The sequence below is a fragment of the Hoplias malabaricus genome, chromosome 5 (assembly GCF_029633855.1).
Source record: "Hoplias malabaricus isolate fHopMal1 chromosome 5, fHopMal1.hap1, whole genome shotgun sequence".
Lineage (NCBI taxonomy): Eukaryota > Metazoa > Chordata > Actinopteri > Characiformes > Erythrinidae > Hoplias > Hoplias malabaricus.
The window spans coordinates 16415285-16428450 of NC_089804.1; the positions used below are offsets into that span (position 1 = coordinate 16415285).

At 39.6% G+C, this 13166-nt stretch overlaps 1 protein-coding gene across 1 annotated transcript in view; it reads left to right on the top strand.

Annotated features, from left to right (window-relative positions):
• The window catches only part of erbb3b (erb-b2 receptor tyrosine kinase 3b), a 30869-nt gene that overhangs the window by 4571 nt on the left and 13132 nt on the right, over window positions 1-13166 (top strand). Inside the window, exons 2-9 of the mRNA XM_066670263.1 lie at window positions 4556-4707; window positions 5356-5536; window positions 7610-7735; window positions 7844-7906; window positions 8087-8205; window positions 9394-9535; window positions 11266-11379; window positions 11711-11828. Coding sequence (XP_066526360.1) covers window positions 4556-4707; window positions 5356-5536; window positions 7610-7735; window positions 7844-7906; window positions 8087-8205; window positions 9394-9535; window positions 11266-11379; window positions 11711-11828 — 1015 coding nt within the window. The remainder of the gene's footprint in view (window positions 1-4555; window positions 4708-5355; window positions 5537-7609; window positions 7736-7843; window positions 7907-8086; window positions 8206-9393; window positions 9536-11265; window positions 11380-11710; window positions 11829-13166) is intronic.

Sequence of the window (13166 nt, forward strand, 5' to 3'; positions counted from 1 at the left end):
CTCTCTCTTTCTCTCTCTCTCTCTCTCTCTGAGTCTGTATGTCATTGCCTCTAATTCTGGATTCTGATTATCAGCTGGTAGTGACTTTTGCTCTATATGAGGTGTGTGGATTGCTGGATTCACTGCATTGTTTCCTGCAACACTGCCACTCCCTCACTGAACTAATATTGACTCTGTGAGTTCAAGTGACGTTATAGGCTTTCTTCTAAAAGCAATGAGCTTATGATATCCATGAGTCATATCTGCATGTACTTGTCTTAAAATGTTTTTATATATACATTTTCAAAACAAATTAAATGCTCTTGTAAATGCTGAGAGAAAAATATTCTGCAATGTAAAATTCCTAATGTAACATAAACTTAAAAAAAAACTGGGAAAGTGTTCCTAGTTCCTATTGTTCTTGTAATTCCTTAATTTTTAAAGATCTTTCCTGAAATCAAGGGAGACTGAGAAGGTGGTTTCTACCCTCCTACAATATTTACATAGTGCATTTTCTAAAGTGGTGAGCCCAGGGTGGCAAAAACAGAGGCTCTGTTCTCTCTATTACGGGTCAGTGGAGCATCCCAGTGATTTTGAAGATGTAACTTTAAAGTAAAAGTATTACCTAATGTTCTTTTAATACTTAATGATCTTGTCTGGAGAATAAATAGACTCTGGTGTGTCTCTAACTGATTTACATTATTGTATAGATACTATACATTGGAGGAATATAAGACCTCTGATCCTGACAAGACTCACTGGGTGTGTATATTCAGATAGTGATTGTGAATGGTATTATGTGAATGTTAATGTACTTCCATAAGGCTTACAACAGTGCTGACTGAGACAGAGCTACAGCGGTGACTGGTCTGTCATGAGATGTAGAAAAAGCCTTAAATGCCTAATGTTCAAACTGCATTACTGACTGAGCCTCGCTCCAATTAAAGCCCCCCTACTGAGTGATTCATGAGCTATGGTGAATTATGGGCATTGCTGCAGTTGCGGCTGCATGAGCAGTGTAGAGGAACGTAAAAGTGGTGGTCCATGAAGAAAGGACCAGTGTTGACTGCAGGCAGTGGGAGCGAGCAGAGAGTGGCCACTTTTAGATGGTGTCCCTATCTCTTCCTGTCGCCCGCCCCTGCTCCTTCTGTTGATAGACTGGTGCCCTTACACTCGCCCTATTGTCTGCAGCTATGATCTCAGTCCTGCTAATGCAGAGACTCATTCACACACAAACACATGCACGTGCACACACACACACACACACATACACGCAAAAACAGACATTCTTGTTTCCATACAGTGTCAGGATATGGTTTCATATATATGTCTCATGTGTTAAATATAAATGCATTATACAGTTCCTTGGAAAAAAATCAAATACTGTCCTTCATATATTTCCATTCCACTCAACAAGTCCCAGTTCTTTATTTTTTTATTAGGTATTACACAGGAGATGTAATTGACTTACATATGAAATGCAAGTTTAGAATGTTTTCAGAAGTGCAGCTTAGAAAATATTTAAAAGATAGGTCTAAAAATATGCTGAGCTGTCAATGAGCCTTCACTGAGAAAAGGAAACCAAAACAAAAGGAGAAATATCTTTGTAGATATCTTTGAAAAACTAAACGCTAGTCCTGGAGAAAGCTCTTATAAAACCCGTTTCCTTTTCAGAGAGCTTGACTGTAAGTTCTGTAAATGAAAGTGTAGTCATTAATTTGCAGAGCTTTATAATAAAATTATATATAATTTATGCATGAAAACAATTTTCTACACAAGTTAATTCTAAATTTAATCTTAACCACAGCAACAGAAAGGAAATTCTTTAATCCGTAAGAAAAACAACAAAAAACAGGACATTGCTTAAATTGTTTTGTCTGATTTTTCAGACAAGAAAATGCATAAAGACAAGTCTGTATTCACAGACACACACACACACACACACACATTGCCAGTACACATTAACAGACAGCACATTTATAGCTATGTGACAATCCTGAGCTTTGTTTATTAGGAATGCCTGCTTGGGTCTCTGAGCTAACAACAACAACCAAGAATCAGAAGCGTAAAGAGTCATTTCACTCTTTCAAATTACCCGTAAAACCAAACTCACTCTCTATCCTTTCATGCCTTTCCTTCCAAAAGACACTTCCTAGTGTTGTGGTCCAATGTAAACACTTGTTTAGCATTCTTTTAAAAGTATGGCGGTTCTTTTCATGCCTGAGGGTATGGTTTAACAAAGTGGTGAAAATATCAAATTTATGTTTTATGTAATATGCGGCACGGTGGTGCAGTAGGTAGTGTTGCAGTCACACAGCTCCAGGGACCTGGAGGTTGTGGGTTCTAGTCCCGCTCCGGATGACTGTCTGTGAGGAGTGTGGTGTCTTCTCCCTGTGTCTGCATGGGTTTCCTCTGGGTGAATGTCAGTGAGGAGTGTGGTGTGTTCTCCCTGTGTCTGTGCAGGTTTCTTCCGGGTGACTGTCTGTGAGGAGTATGGTGTGTTCTCTCTGTGTCTGCGCGGGTTTCCTCCGGGTGACTGTCTGTGAGGAGTGTAGTGTGTTCTCTCTGTGTCTGTGCGGGTTTCCTCCGGGTGACTGTCTGTGAGGAGTGTGATGTGTTCTCCCTGTGTCTTCTTGGGTTTCCTCCGGGTGACTGTCTGTGAGGAGTGTGGTGTGTTCTCCCTGTGTCTGCGTGGGTTTCCTCCGGGTGACTGTCTGTGAGGAGTGTGATGTGTTCTCCCTGTGTCTGTGTGGGTTTCCTCCGGGTGCTCCGGTTTCCTCCCACAGTCCAAAAACACACGTTGGTCGGTGGATTGGCGACTCAAAAAGTGTCCGTAGGTGTGAGTGTGTGTGTTGCCCTGTGAAGGACCGGCCCCCCTCCAGGGTGTATTCCCGCCTTGCGCCAAATGATTCCACGTAGGCTCTGGACCCACCATGACCCTCAACTGGATAAGGGTTATAGATAATGAATGAATGAATGTTTTATGTAAGTATAAAACGTATCCCTAAATAATTCATAAAATATAATACAATTATTTTTGACAAGTTGAGGCTTGGTTGAGATTTTAGCCAAGAAATGTGCATTTCTATAGGCAGGCAGTGTGTGATCTCAATGTAGTTAAGTTAAATTAAATAAGCTATGATAAAAGAAATAAATAAATTAAAAGTCCAGTTTTGTATTCATGCACTTTCAAACTGAAATGTTTACATGCAAATAATACATTCAGTGGCCTAATTCATGGTTTGCACTGCTAACAAAAATGAAGGTTTGCAAATAAGGCAATGATTTTGGACAATTTCCTTTTTAACCGCAGTTGTGAGGGGCTGAGGTGTTTAATATATTGGCTAAGGCTCATATACTATGTTCAATTTCATCTATAACCTGATTAGCAGCAGGAGAGTCTGCTAAATGCTGAACTGTTATTAGTGTTTTACGAAAACCATGTGTCTAGGAATAGAAATTTTATAGAAGAAGGGGAAAATGTTCAGACGTTCTGGGTAAATCAATATAACATTTTGCTTCTATTTATTTTGGTCCATTGGTATTGGCCCTAGTATAAAAATGTGCAGGTGTTATTTTGTAAGGTCAAATATTGATGGATCTGTTATGCTCTGACAGCTGAAAGTTAGTTTAAAGAGTTCACTTGTATATTAAGCAGAGTATTAATCTGCAGGTGCATGCTGCATTTATGGAACCTGTTTTGAATTGTCTCAGCTCCTTATCCTTCATTCCCTCAATAATAAGCCTAGTGCTTTCTCTTATTGTAATTCAGCTGGCGTATTAAGCTCCACTCAAACACATGAGCATGCAGCACACTGATGCCAGGATCTGTCTCACACAGCAACACACTGCAGTACTCACAACTGTTATGGCTCTATGGCCTTCTTGGAATGTTATTGGATTCGTTTCCTAGACAGGGTCTAAGCTCAGACCTGAAGACTCTTTTCTTTTGATGGGGAATCCTCTTGCAGAATCCTGTGCTGTGTTGGACTAGGCTTAATCGCTGTCTGGGGAAACTGACCCCTAGCTTTGTGCTCAGAGGGAGAGGACGAGAGAGACAGGGAAAGTGAACATGAGTGCACGCTTGTGTTCGCCCATAAATAGGGACTAGAATGCAGAATCCTCCCTCAGGCCAATGCTTGATTGATGCTGTTTTCTGCTGCCGTTTGGCTTTTACAGCACAGCAAGTCCTTGTGCCGCAAACACTGGCCTGTAGCGTTCCTGTGACCCCTTTCACCTTTGATCTCTCCTTCACCATGCCACTGACCTTGTGTCTGTGTGTGCATATATGTGCAGAGAAGGCTTTGTGCTACTTCAAAGTGTCTGTGTTCATCTCATCTGGGCCGTTTATGATACCATTCTCCAGTTTCAGAAGAGGGAATTACAATTGGGTCTGTATTCCTGCTGGCCAAGTGGAGATAAGACAAAGAACTGGGCACTATACTGGTCTGTGTATAGGTCATTGATCTCTGGTGCACCATGGTTTGTATTATTTTTTAAATGCTGTTGAAGTTATTCAGGACAATGATATTATTTATATTTATATATATTCTCTCTCTCTTTTTTACCCTGACAGTTTGCCTAGGTACCAAAAATGGGCTCAGTTTTACGGAAAGCCCTTTCCAGCACTACAATAACCTGAAGGTACACTACAACAACTGTGAAATCATCATCGGCAATCTGGAAATCACCCAAATGGAGCGAGACTTTGACTTCTCTTTCCTAGGAGTAAGGAAACCTTGTGACTTACATACACTTGATTCGGTTCAGTTCACACAGCAGTTCTGTATAATATTTTTAAAACAACAACACTGTAGTATTTAGGTTTCTAAAAACATAGTGACATTTGGAAAAACAGAAGTCCAAGCACAAATGTTCTCAGACAAAAGTAATACTTATGTTCAGAATGTTTTAATATTTTACTTAAATAATGCAACCATAGGTACAGAATGATTTCTTCTGATTCATGTTGCAAGTGCTTTGTGCATGTGCTGGATTATGTGTATTTCCTGACTTCTGAAAACACATAAAGAAACACGTCTGGAAGAGAGGAAAGAAATAGTGTGCACAAACATTTTTGTTTATTTAGAATTTATTAGCATATTGCATATTGCAACGACAGTTGAAGAAAGTAGCTATGTATTCAGTCTTTAAACATACCTCAGGTATCTTAAAGTTACAGTGAGAGAGATTAAATTGCTAGCATGTGTTTAGCATGAAACTTGAATGGGGCATTCAACGAACTTATTTTTTAAACAGTCCTCCAAGCAAAGTAGTTGAAATCTTTTTACTTGTTTTTCAAAACCTGGGTTCAGAGCTCCTGCATTCCAGAGTGCTCCATACACACATCCTTGATTGCTTTCTATCTGCCTACAGCGAATCCGGGAGGTGACAGGCTATGTCCTCATCGCCACAAACCAGTTCAGCCAGCTGCCACTGGGGCAGCTCAGGGTAATCCGTGGCAGCACCCTTTATGATAACACCTGGGCCTTGTCCGTCTTCCTCAACTACGAGAGCTCGTACGGCCTAAAGGATCTGGGTCTCACTCATCTCACAGGTTAGACCAATGGTACAGACAGATATGGAGCATGTGGAAGAAATGATAGAAAAGAGGGTGTTTGTGAGATGCTTAAAGCTGTATTCACAGGTAAAGATGGGTGACTAGGTGGCAGTATCACACTTTAAAACACAGCACACATCAGGGGCCTTAAAGTCTGTGTGTGGAGGGCTGGAGTTCAGTCAGTTCTCTGCTCAAGCAAAACTGACTAATAACCAGCTGTGCAGGACTTGGGCTTGATTTTGAGTGTGTGCGTGCTCACTGCCCCTAGTGTACTAGTGTGTGTGAGCGTTTTGTATAATATAATAATATTATATCTAATAATAATATATCTGCAGAAAAAGCAAGATCTGATGTTGTAATAAATCTAACTCGTAACAGGACACACTCATGCTGTGAAAAATTATGTTATACACTGATCAGCCATAACATTATGCCCACCTCCTTGTTTCTACACTCACTGTCCATCCTCTTAGCCCCACTGTCCACAGTTAGTGGTTCTACAGTTACAGACTGTAGTTCACCTGTTGCTCTGTATACATTATTTCCACCTTGCTCTTCAATGGTCAGGACCTCACACAGAGTAGGTATGATTTGAGTGGCGCTGTAGTGACACTGATGTGGTGTTGGTGTGTTGTGCTGGTACTAGTGGATCAGACACAGCAGTGCTGCTGGGGTTTGTAAAGCCCTCAGTGTCACTGTTGGACTGAGAATAGTCCACAAATCAAAGATATCCAATCAACAGCGTTCTGTGTCCACTGAGGAGCTACTGTCTCTGACTTTACATCTGCAAGGTAAACCAATGAGGTAGGTGTGTCTACCAGAGTGGACACAGTATTTTAAGATTCAAGCAGCACTGCTGTGTCAGATCCACTCATACCAGCACGATACATACCTGCTCTGTGTTGGTCCTGTGGGGGTCCTGACGGTTGAAGAACAGGGTGAAAGGGGGAGAACAAAGTACACAAAGCAACAGATGGACTACAAAGTGCTCCTGTGTGTTCAGTGGAGCTGAGAGAATGGACATTGTTTCTGTAAGTTTCTGTATGTGGTGTTTGACTGGTTTCAGTATGATAACTAGCTCATTAGTAGTTTTTATAAATGCATTTTGCAATTTTGTATCAGTATTGTGGAATAGATTGATACTGTGTATATTTTAACATTCTAAAATGACATATAAAGATAGCAAGTTGCTAGGAAGTGTTGGTAAGACTTTTAGCATTTCACTGCATGAAAAATAAGGTAGGACACAAAGGCTGTGACATCACACAAAATATTTGGAATCACATGGTGATCACAAAGTTTATCACGTGGTGATGAGAGAGGTACACATAGGAAACACTTAGGTGTGTGTGTGTGTGTGTAGGTTTGTGTGGGTGGTTGTACGTTTGAGGTTTTGAACACACAATTCCCACAGCACACTTCTCATTACTGGCAATGAGTGCGTGTTGAGGCTAGTCAAGAGTACTGGCAGCGATGCGTGGAAAAGAGTGATAATCTCGTTGCGGTTTTGCGCCTTAGCTCCTTCCAAGAATTCTAGAAAATGTCAAGCTGATTGTTACCTGGAAGAGAAAGTAGTCCTGTCATGTTTCAGCTGCCAGATATTTTATTGTCGTTAAAAATGTTATTACATTTCAAAAATACTACACATTCCTGTTTATTACAAAGTTAAACATGTGTCTCCAAAATAGTATCTTTATAGGATAACGGGAAAAATAAAACCTTAAATTTTAGTGGACTTCAATGTAAAAAGATTTTATTCCAAGTCATTTTGGAGCATTTCTATTGGTCCAAAAAAAACCCCAATAAAATGGAGATACATGTTTTTCTTTGGACAGCAACAATACACATTATTGCATGGTTTGCATATTGTAGAGATTGCCTTTCTCTCTCTCTCTCTCTCTCTCTCTCTCTCTCTCTCTCTCTCTCTCTTTTCACTATTTTGTCATTTTCTTAACCCTGGAAAGTAGAAGCCATTAATACCAACATATTTAAAAAAGCTTTCAAAAATGTTTGCATCACCTGAGTTTAATGAAATTATTTGATGGATAAATATACCTTTTCACACTCCAGAGATCCTGGAGGGGGGAGTACAGATCGTAACCAACAGACAACTAAGCTATGCGCCCTGGATCAACTGGCAGGACATTGTACAAGACAGCAATGCCCGGATTGAGATCGATGACAATGGCAAGCGAGGTGAGTATTTATTAGATTGACATCACTGTGTCCTAAATATATCTCTTTGATTTAAAGTTGTTTAGATCATTTGTTCATATGTGTGTCTTGTGTGTATTCTGTCTACAGAGTTGTGTCATACTGACTGTAAAGGATATTGCTGGGGTCCAAATAAGGATCAGTGTCAGATCTGTGAGTGGAGCAGTAGTTACAGAAATATTTCAGGACCTTTTAACTCTCAGGATGATTTACAAGGGCTCCATATTGTCCTTCAGAGTAATTTAGCTGCAGTAATATGCAAGGAATTTTAGAGTGAAGTAGCCTGACTGTGGCCTTTTTTCTGGCTAACTGCCTTCTGTGATTTTGTGTCAGTGACAAAGACAGTGTGTGCGCCACAATGCCATGGTCGGTGTTTTGGGACCAGTCCTCGAGATTGTTGTAACACAGAATGTGCAGGAGGCTGTACCGGACCCCTAGAAACTGACTGTTTTGTGAGTATCACCCCTGTTCTATCTCAAAGTCTGCTCAATAGTTTATCTCATCATTTTGTCTAGAGTTCAAGTAATTTAGTGTTGACCAACATTATATGTGATTTTAATATTATAAATGTCTGTAACATACTGTGAATACATCATAATTTAATAACAAAACCTGACTCCAGACATGGCTGAGTGATGTGTTGTTATGAATGTATTAAGTGTTAAAAGTAAAGCCTGTTGAGAAACACTGAAGTGTACTATAATACACTATATGGACAAATCTATTGGAACAAATCTTCTAATCACTGAATTCATTCCCATTGCCATATATGTATAAAATCAAGCACCTAGTCATGCAATCTGCCTTTAAAATCAGTTGTGAAAGAATAGTTGTTCTGGCTGAATTTGAGTGTGGTACTGTCATAGGATGCCACCACGGCAAGTCAGACAAACAAGTCAGTTTGTGAAATTTGTTCCCTCTTAGATATTCCATGATGAACCATGAGTAGTATTATTGAAAACTGGAAGTGTTTAGAAACCACAGCAACTCAGCCACAAAATGACAGACCACATACATTTGCAAAGTGGGGTCGCTGAGTTCCAAACCTTGCATTAACATCAGCACAAAATCATTGTTCTGGGAGCCTCATAGCATGGGTTTCCATGGCCAAAAAAGTCTTACATCAACAAGCACAATGCAAGCATCAGATAGAGTGGTGTAAAGCTGAAACGTGTTCTCTGGAGTGATGAATCACTCTTCTCTACCTGGGAGTCTGATGGATGAGTCTGGGTTTGGTAATTACTAGAACATTACCTGCCTGACCGCATTGTGCCAAATATAAAGCTGGTTTAGGCGCCTTAGTTCCAGTGAAAGAAAGCTTAATGCTATGGATTCATGCTTATGGATTTGTACCAATATATTTGCCCTTATAGTCTATTTTCTTCTTGGCTCTCTGTGCTAATTTCAGGAATTATCTTTTACAAACCTTACCATCCAATCCCTTACAAGTTGCATTATGGAACCTTTTGTGGTAAAACAGATACACTGTCTTGCAGTTGTTGGTGTTTTTGGCTACATCAGCAAATGCAAAGCAGTATGTTTTATCTCTTGGCAGTTATATTAACAATAAAAGTAAGACCTGTAAAGGCAGTTGAGCTATTAAGAAGTGCTAAAATCTGAATGCTTGTTCTATGACTCAGGCGTGTCGACACGTGAACCATTCGGGAGCTTGTGTGTCTCACTGTCCCCAGCCACTCATCTATAACAAACAGACATTCCAGCTGGAGCCCAACCCAAATGCTATGTACCAGTACGGATCAGTATGTGTGCCCAAGTGCCCTGGTAAGTACCGAAAGTGTCAAATAGCAGTGGGGGTCAATGTCAAACACACCAAGACACTAAAAGACTTAGTATAATGTGAATCTGTTATGTGTTCTGTAACTGCATAGAAAATACACAAAGCTTCCTCTATAGGAAGGTGTTCAGTAAAATAAACTGTCAGGTCAAAAAAAAAAAAAAAACCTCTGTAAAAACTCATGGGGATAAAACCTGTAATATTCTGCAATCCTTTTCCAATTTGTCTGCTCAGCTGACCATATAGGGACAGTTTATAGTTCTACAATTACAAACAATTACAAATTGTAGTCCATTTGTTGCTCTGCATACTTTCTTAGCCCCACAGAGCAGGTAGGATTGACACTCCCTGGAAAGGACACTAGTCCATCACAGGGCATAAAAATCAATTAATAAAATCAGATACTGGCATAATTTACTCACATTCCATATTTTGGTTTTGGTTGTTGAATGCATGTGCTCTGTAGTAGTGTTGCTCAGGAAGAACTGATAATAGCCATGTTTTATGGAGAAAAGCTTGTCAATTTTCATAATTAAATTGATATAATGCTATGTTGCTTATCCCTGGAGGGCAGCCTAAAATCTTCTATGTTTTTATCTTTAGTGGATGACATTAACACAATGCATTCTTAAGGCATTAATAGCATGTGTTGCAGAAACAGGGTGCTAACAAAAATCTTTGATGCATAAGCTGCCATTGCTCATGTGTCCATGTTGTGGAATTAAAGTCTGTTCTTAAGTTTGAGTCCAAGCCCTCATTAAAGGAGTATTTCATTCAATATGACTAATGTAGATAATTGATAATAAGGGCCTGTTAATTTGGTGTTATGCTAAGTGATCCTCAGCAGATTTTGTTCATTGTTAGCATAGTTAGCATTTGGGAGTGAAGTGATTTAATAAAGAGTCTGCTGAGAGTTAGCAATGTTACACAAGGCAGAGAGTGGCGCAACAGAAATAAGCAGCTCTGCCACACCACTGCTGGTCAGGATCTCTTCCAGAAATCATGCACTTAATTATAGCTTTATATTTACTGGAGCTTAAAGGTTTTTCAATCCATTTCCAAACATTCCAAAACTACTTTTATGATATTTTGCTGAAATTCTTATCCAGAGCCACTTCTGTTTTAATGATGTACAGTGGCAGGCGAGCATGGCAATAGAAGTCTTTCCTTGATTGTTGAGCGTTAAACTCAAAAATGTTTTCCACTCAGAGGTCACAAATTCAGCACCAGAAAATCTAAATACTTCCCAGAATTTAGTGTCAACTGCTGTGACACTTTGAGGCTGGTTTGAGATGATTAGAGAAGCCACGCACTTAGAACAAATATATTCTCATCTGCAAAAGGTGGTCACTGCAAAAAAATGGTGGGAACAACTGCGTTAGCACACCAAGTACTCACTGTGATATAAACTGAAGCTGTACACAAAGTCTGTGATGCAATGTGTATGAAGATTGACGAATGACATGATAATTATGCTTATGATATAAAATCTTTATCTTTGGTACCTAGCATAAATTGTTGAACAAATGTTGAACAAAAATACTATGCATCCCCTAGCATTTAACCAGTGATCGTTATATTAATATTAGGACACAAACCCATTGGTTCATTTCTCATGTGGTCGCTTGGAGGAAGTGATTTCTTTCACTATCATGTTCGCTGTATATAGAACATCTTCTCATCTCACTCTCGCTATCTCTCTTTCTCACAAAAACAGCTCACTTTGTGGTGGATGGCAGTGCGTGTGTGAGTAGCTGTCCACCTGATAAAAGGGAGGTCGAGAAGAATGGCCTGAAGCAGTGTGAGAAGTGCCTTGGCCCCTGCCCAAAAGGTGAAGAGAGCCCATCCACTCTCAGACTTTAGCCACAATTGCAGTGTTTGACTGTTATGAATTGAAATAGAGTGTGATGTTGCTTTTAGGACATGTTCTTCAGAAGCTAATTGGAGTATGCTGTATTTGCTTATCACCCTTCTGTAAGGAGGGCTGATGTATTCACATTTCCCTTTTGATTCAGCTAGCACAGAATCTCTCTCTCTCTCTCTCTCTCTCTCTCTCTAGTACCAGTATTTTTATGTGAGTCTGTGTTTAACTGTTGAACTGTGAACTAATGGCATAAATAAAGTTCAGTAAAACTCTCTCTCTTTCCTATTTTATTTTGCAGTGTGTGATGGCACAGGAGCAAATGACAGACAGACTGTAGACTCTAGTAATATTGACAGTTTTGTGAACTGTACTAAGATCAAGGGCAGTCTACACTTTCTCGTCATGGGCATTAAAGGGTGAGTATTTCCTGCCAATGTGTGGCTAATGTCCTTTTTCAAAATATCCCATTGCACATTGGGGATGTCATTGTTTTCTTATTCCATTAACTGGTGTGAACTCAAACGAAAGATAGATATTTCAGAACTTTTATCATGTAAATACTGAGGAATAATTAATATTTGTTTTTCCTTTAATCTCTATCTTTCATGTTTAAATCCCTGAGAGACACTGATGCCTGATGTCATTGTTAGAACTCCCCCAAGGATCTGATCTATTTTATTTACATGCAGCCCTATGAATCTGGGAGTAAACGAGGGAATTGCACCAAGACATGTGTATCTTGAGCACCAGACCCACCAAAATAGGCCCATTCCCTTTTTCTTCTTTCTTTTTCCTGCCCTCCATTACTACCCTTCATTATTCCATTACAAGAAAATGAAAATACATGTACATATTACTATTGATGTCTACTTTTGATAAGAGGTTATATTTGAACATGATAGATTTAAACTGCTTCGCTTTAAAGGTTTTGAAGTAAACATTTAGTTCCAGAGAAAAAGGAAAAACAAGGCTAGCAGGTTTTTCTTGCAGTGCAATCTTGAACATAAAGGTTTCGTATCAGTGGAACGACTGATCCCCTGTGATGCTTACGCCATCTGAGGCCTGTTGTCCAAAAGAGCACAACTGCCCTCACTCTCTCTGTGGGAGCGTACAATGGTCCTCTCCTTTCTTTTTATCACACTCTTAGCTGGCATAAGATATCGGTACCATTAGCTTTCTCCTCCAAGCATGTTGAGCTGTCCTGTGTCGATTTTGTTAGCAGCTGTCTGGAAACAAGAGGCAGCGAGGATGTCTCAGAGGATGCATGTGCTCCTGATACTCTCGTGTAGGTGGTATCATGTGTAATGTGGGGAGTCTTAGGTACCAAGTGGACTCTGTAATAAAAAAAATATTAATGATTTTATGTTTCCAAAAAAAACATCTCAGTAGATTTCTAGAATAATTTTTGTAAACGTGATGTGTATTAATCTCTACATCTGTGCAAAGAGACATAAAGGAATGTGGTGCTGGGGAGGGAACTACTACTACACTTTGAGTTTGCTTTAAATAGACTGAAAGTAAACAAGGCCAAATGAACTAACCTTTGTTTAAAAACTGACCAAAACTGTTCTGACTGCATTTCACCCAAGTTAACTTGACCAGTTAATTATTTATAATATCTATTAATGAACACCTTGCAGAACAGTTCGGCCTTGGAAAGCTATTCAAACCAGAAAGTATTTGTCTCCGCTCAAAGCTTTGAGAAAAAACAGGTCATTCTCAGGGCAAAGAGGATTCACGATGGATTTCAAATG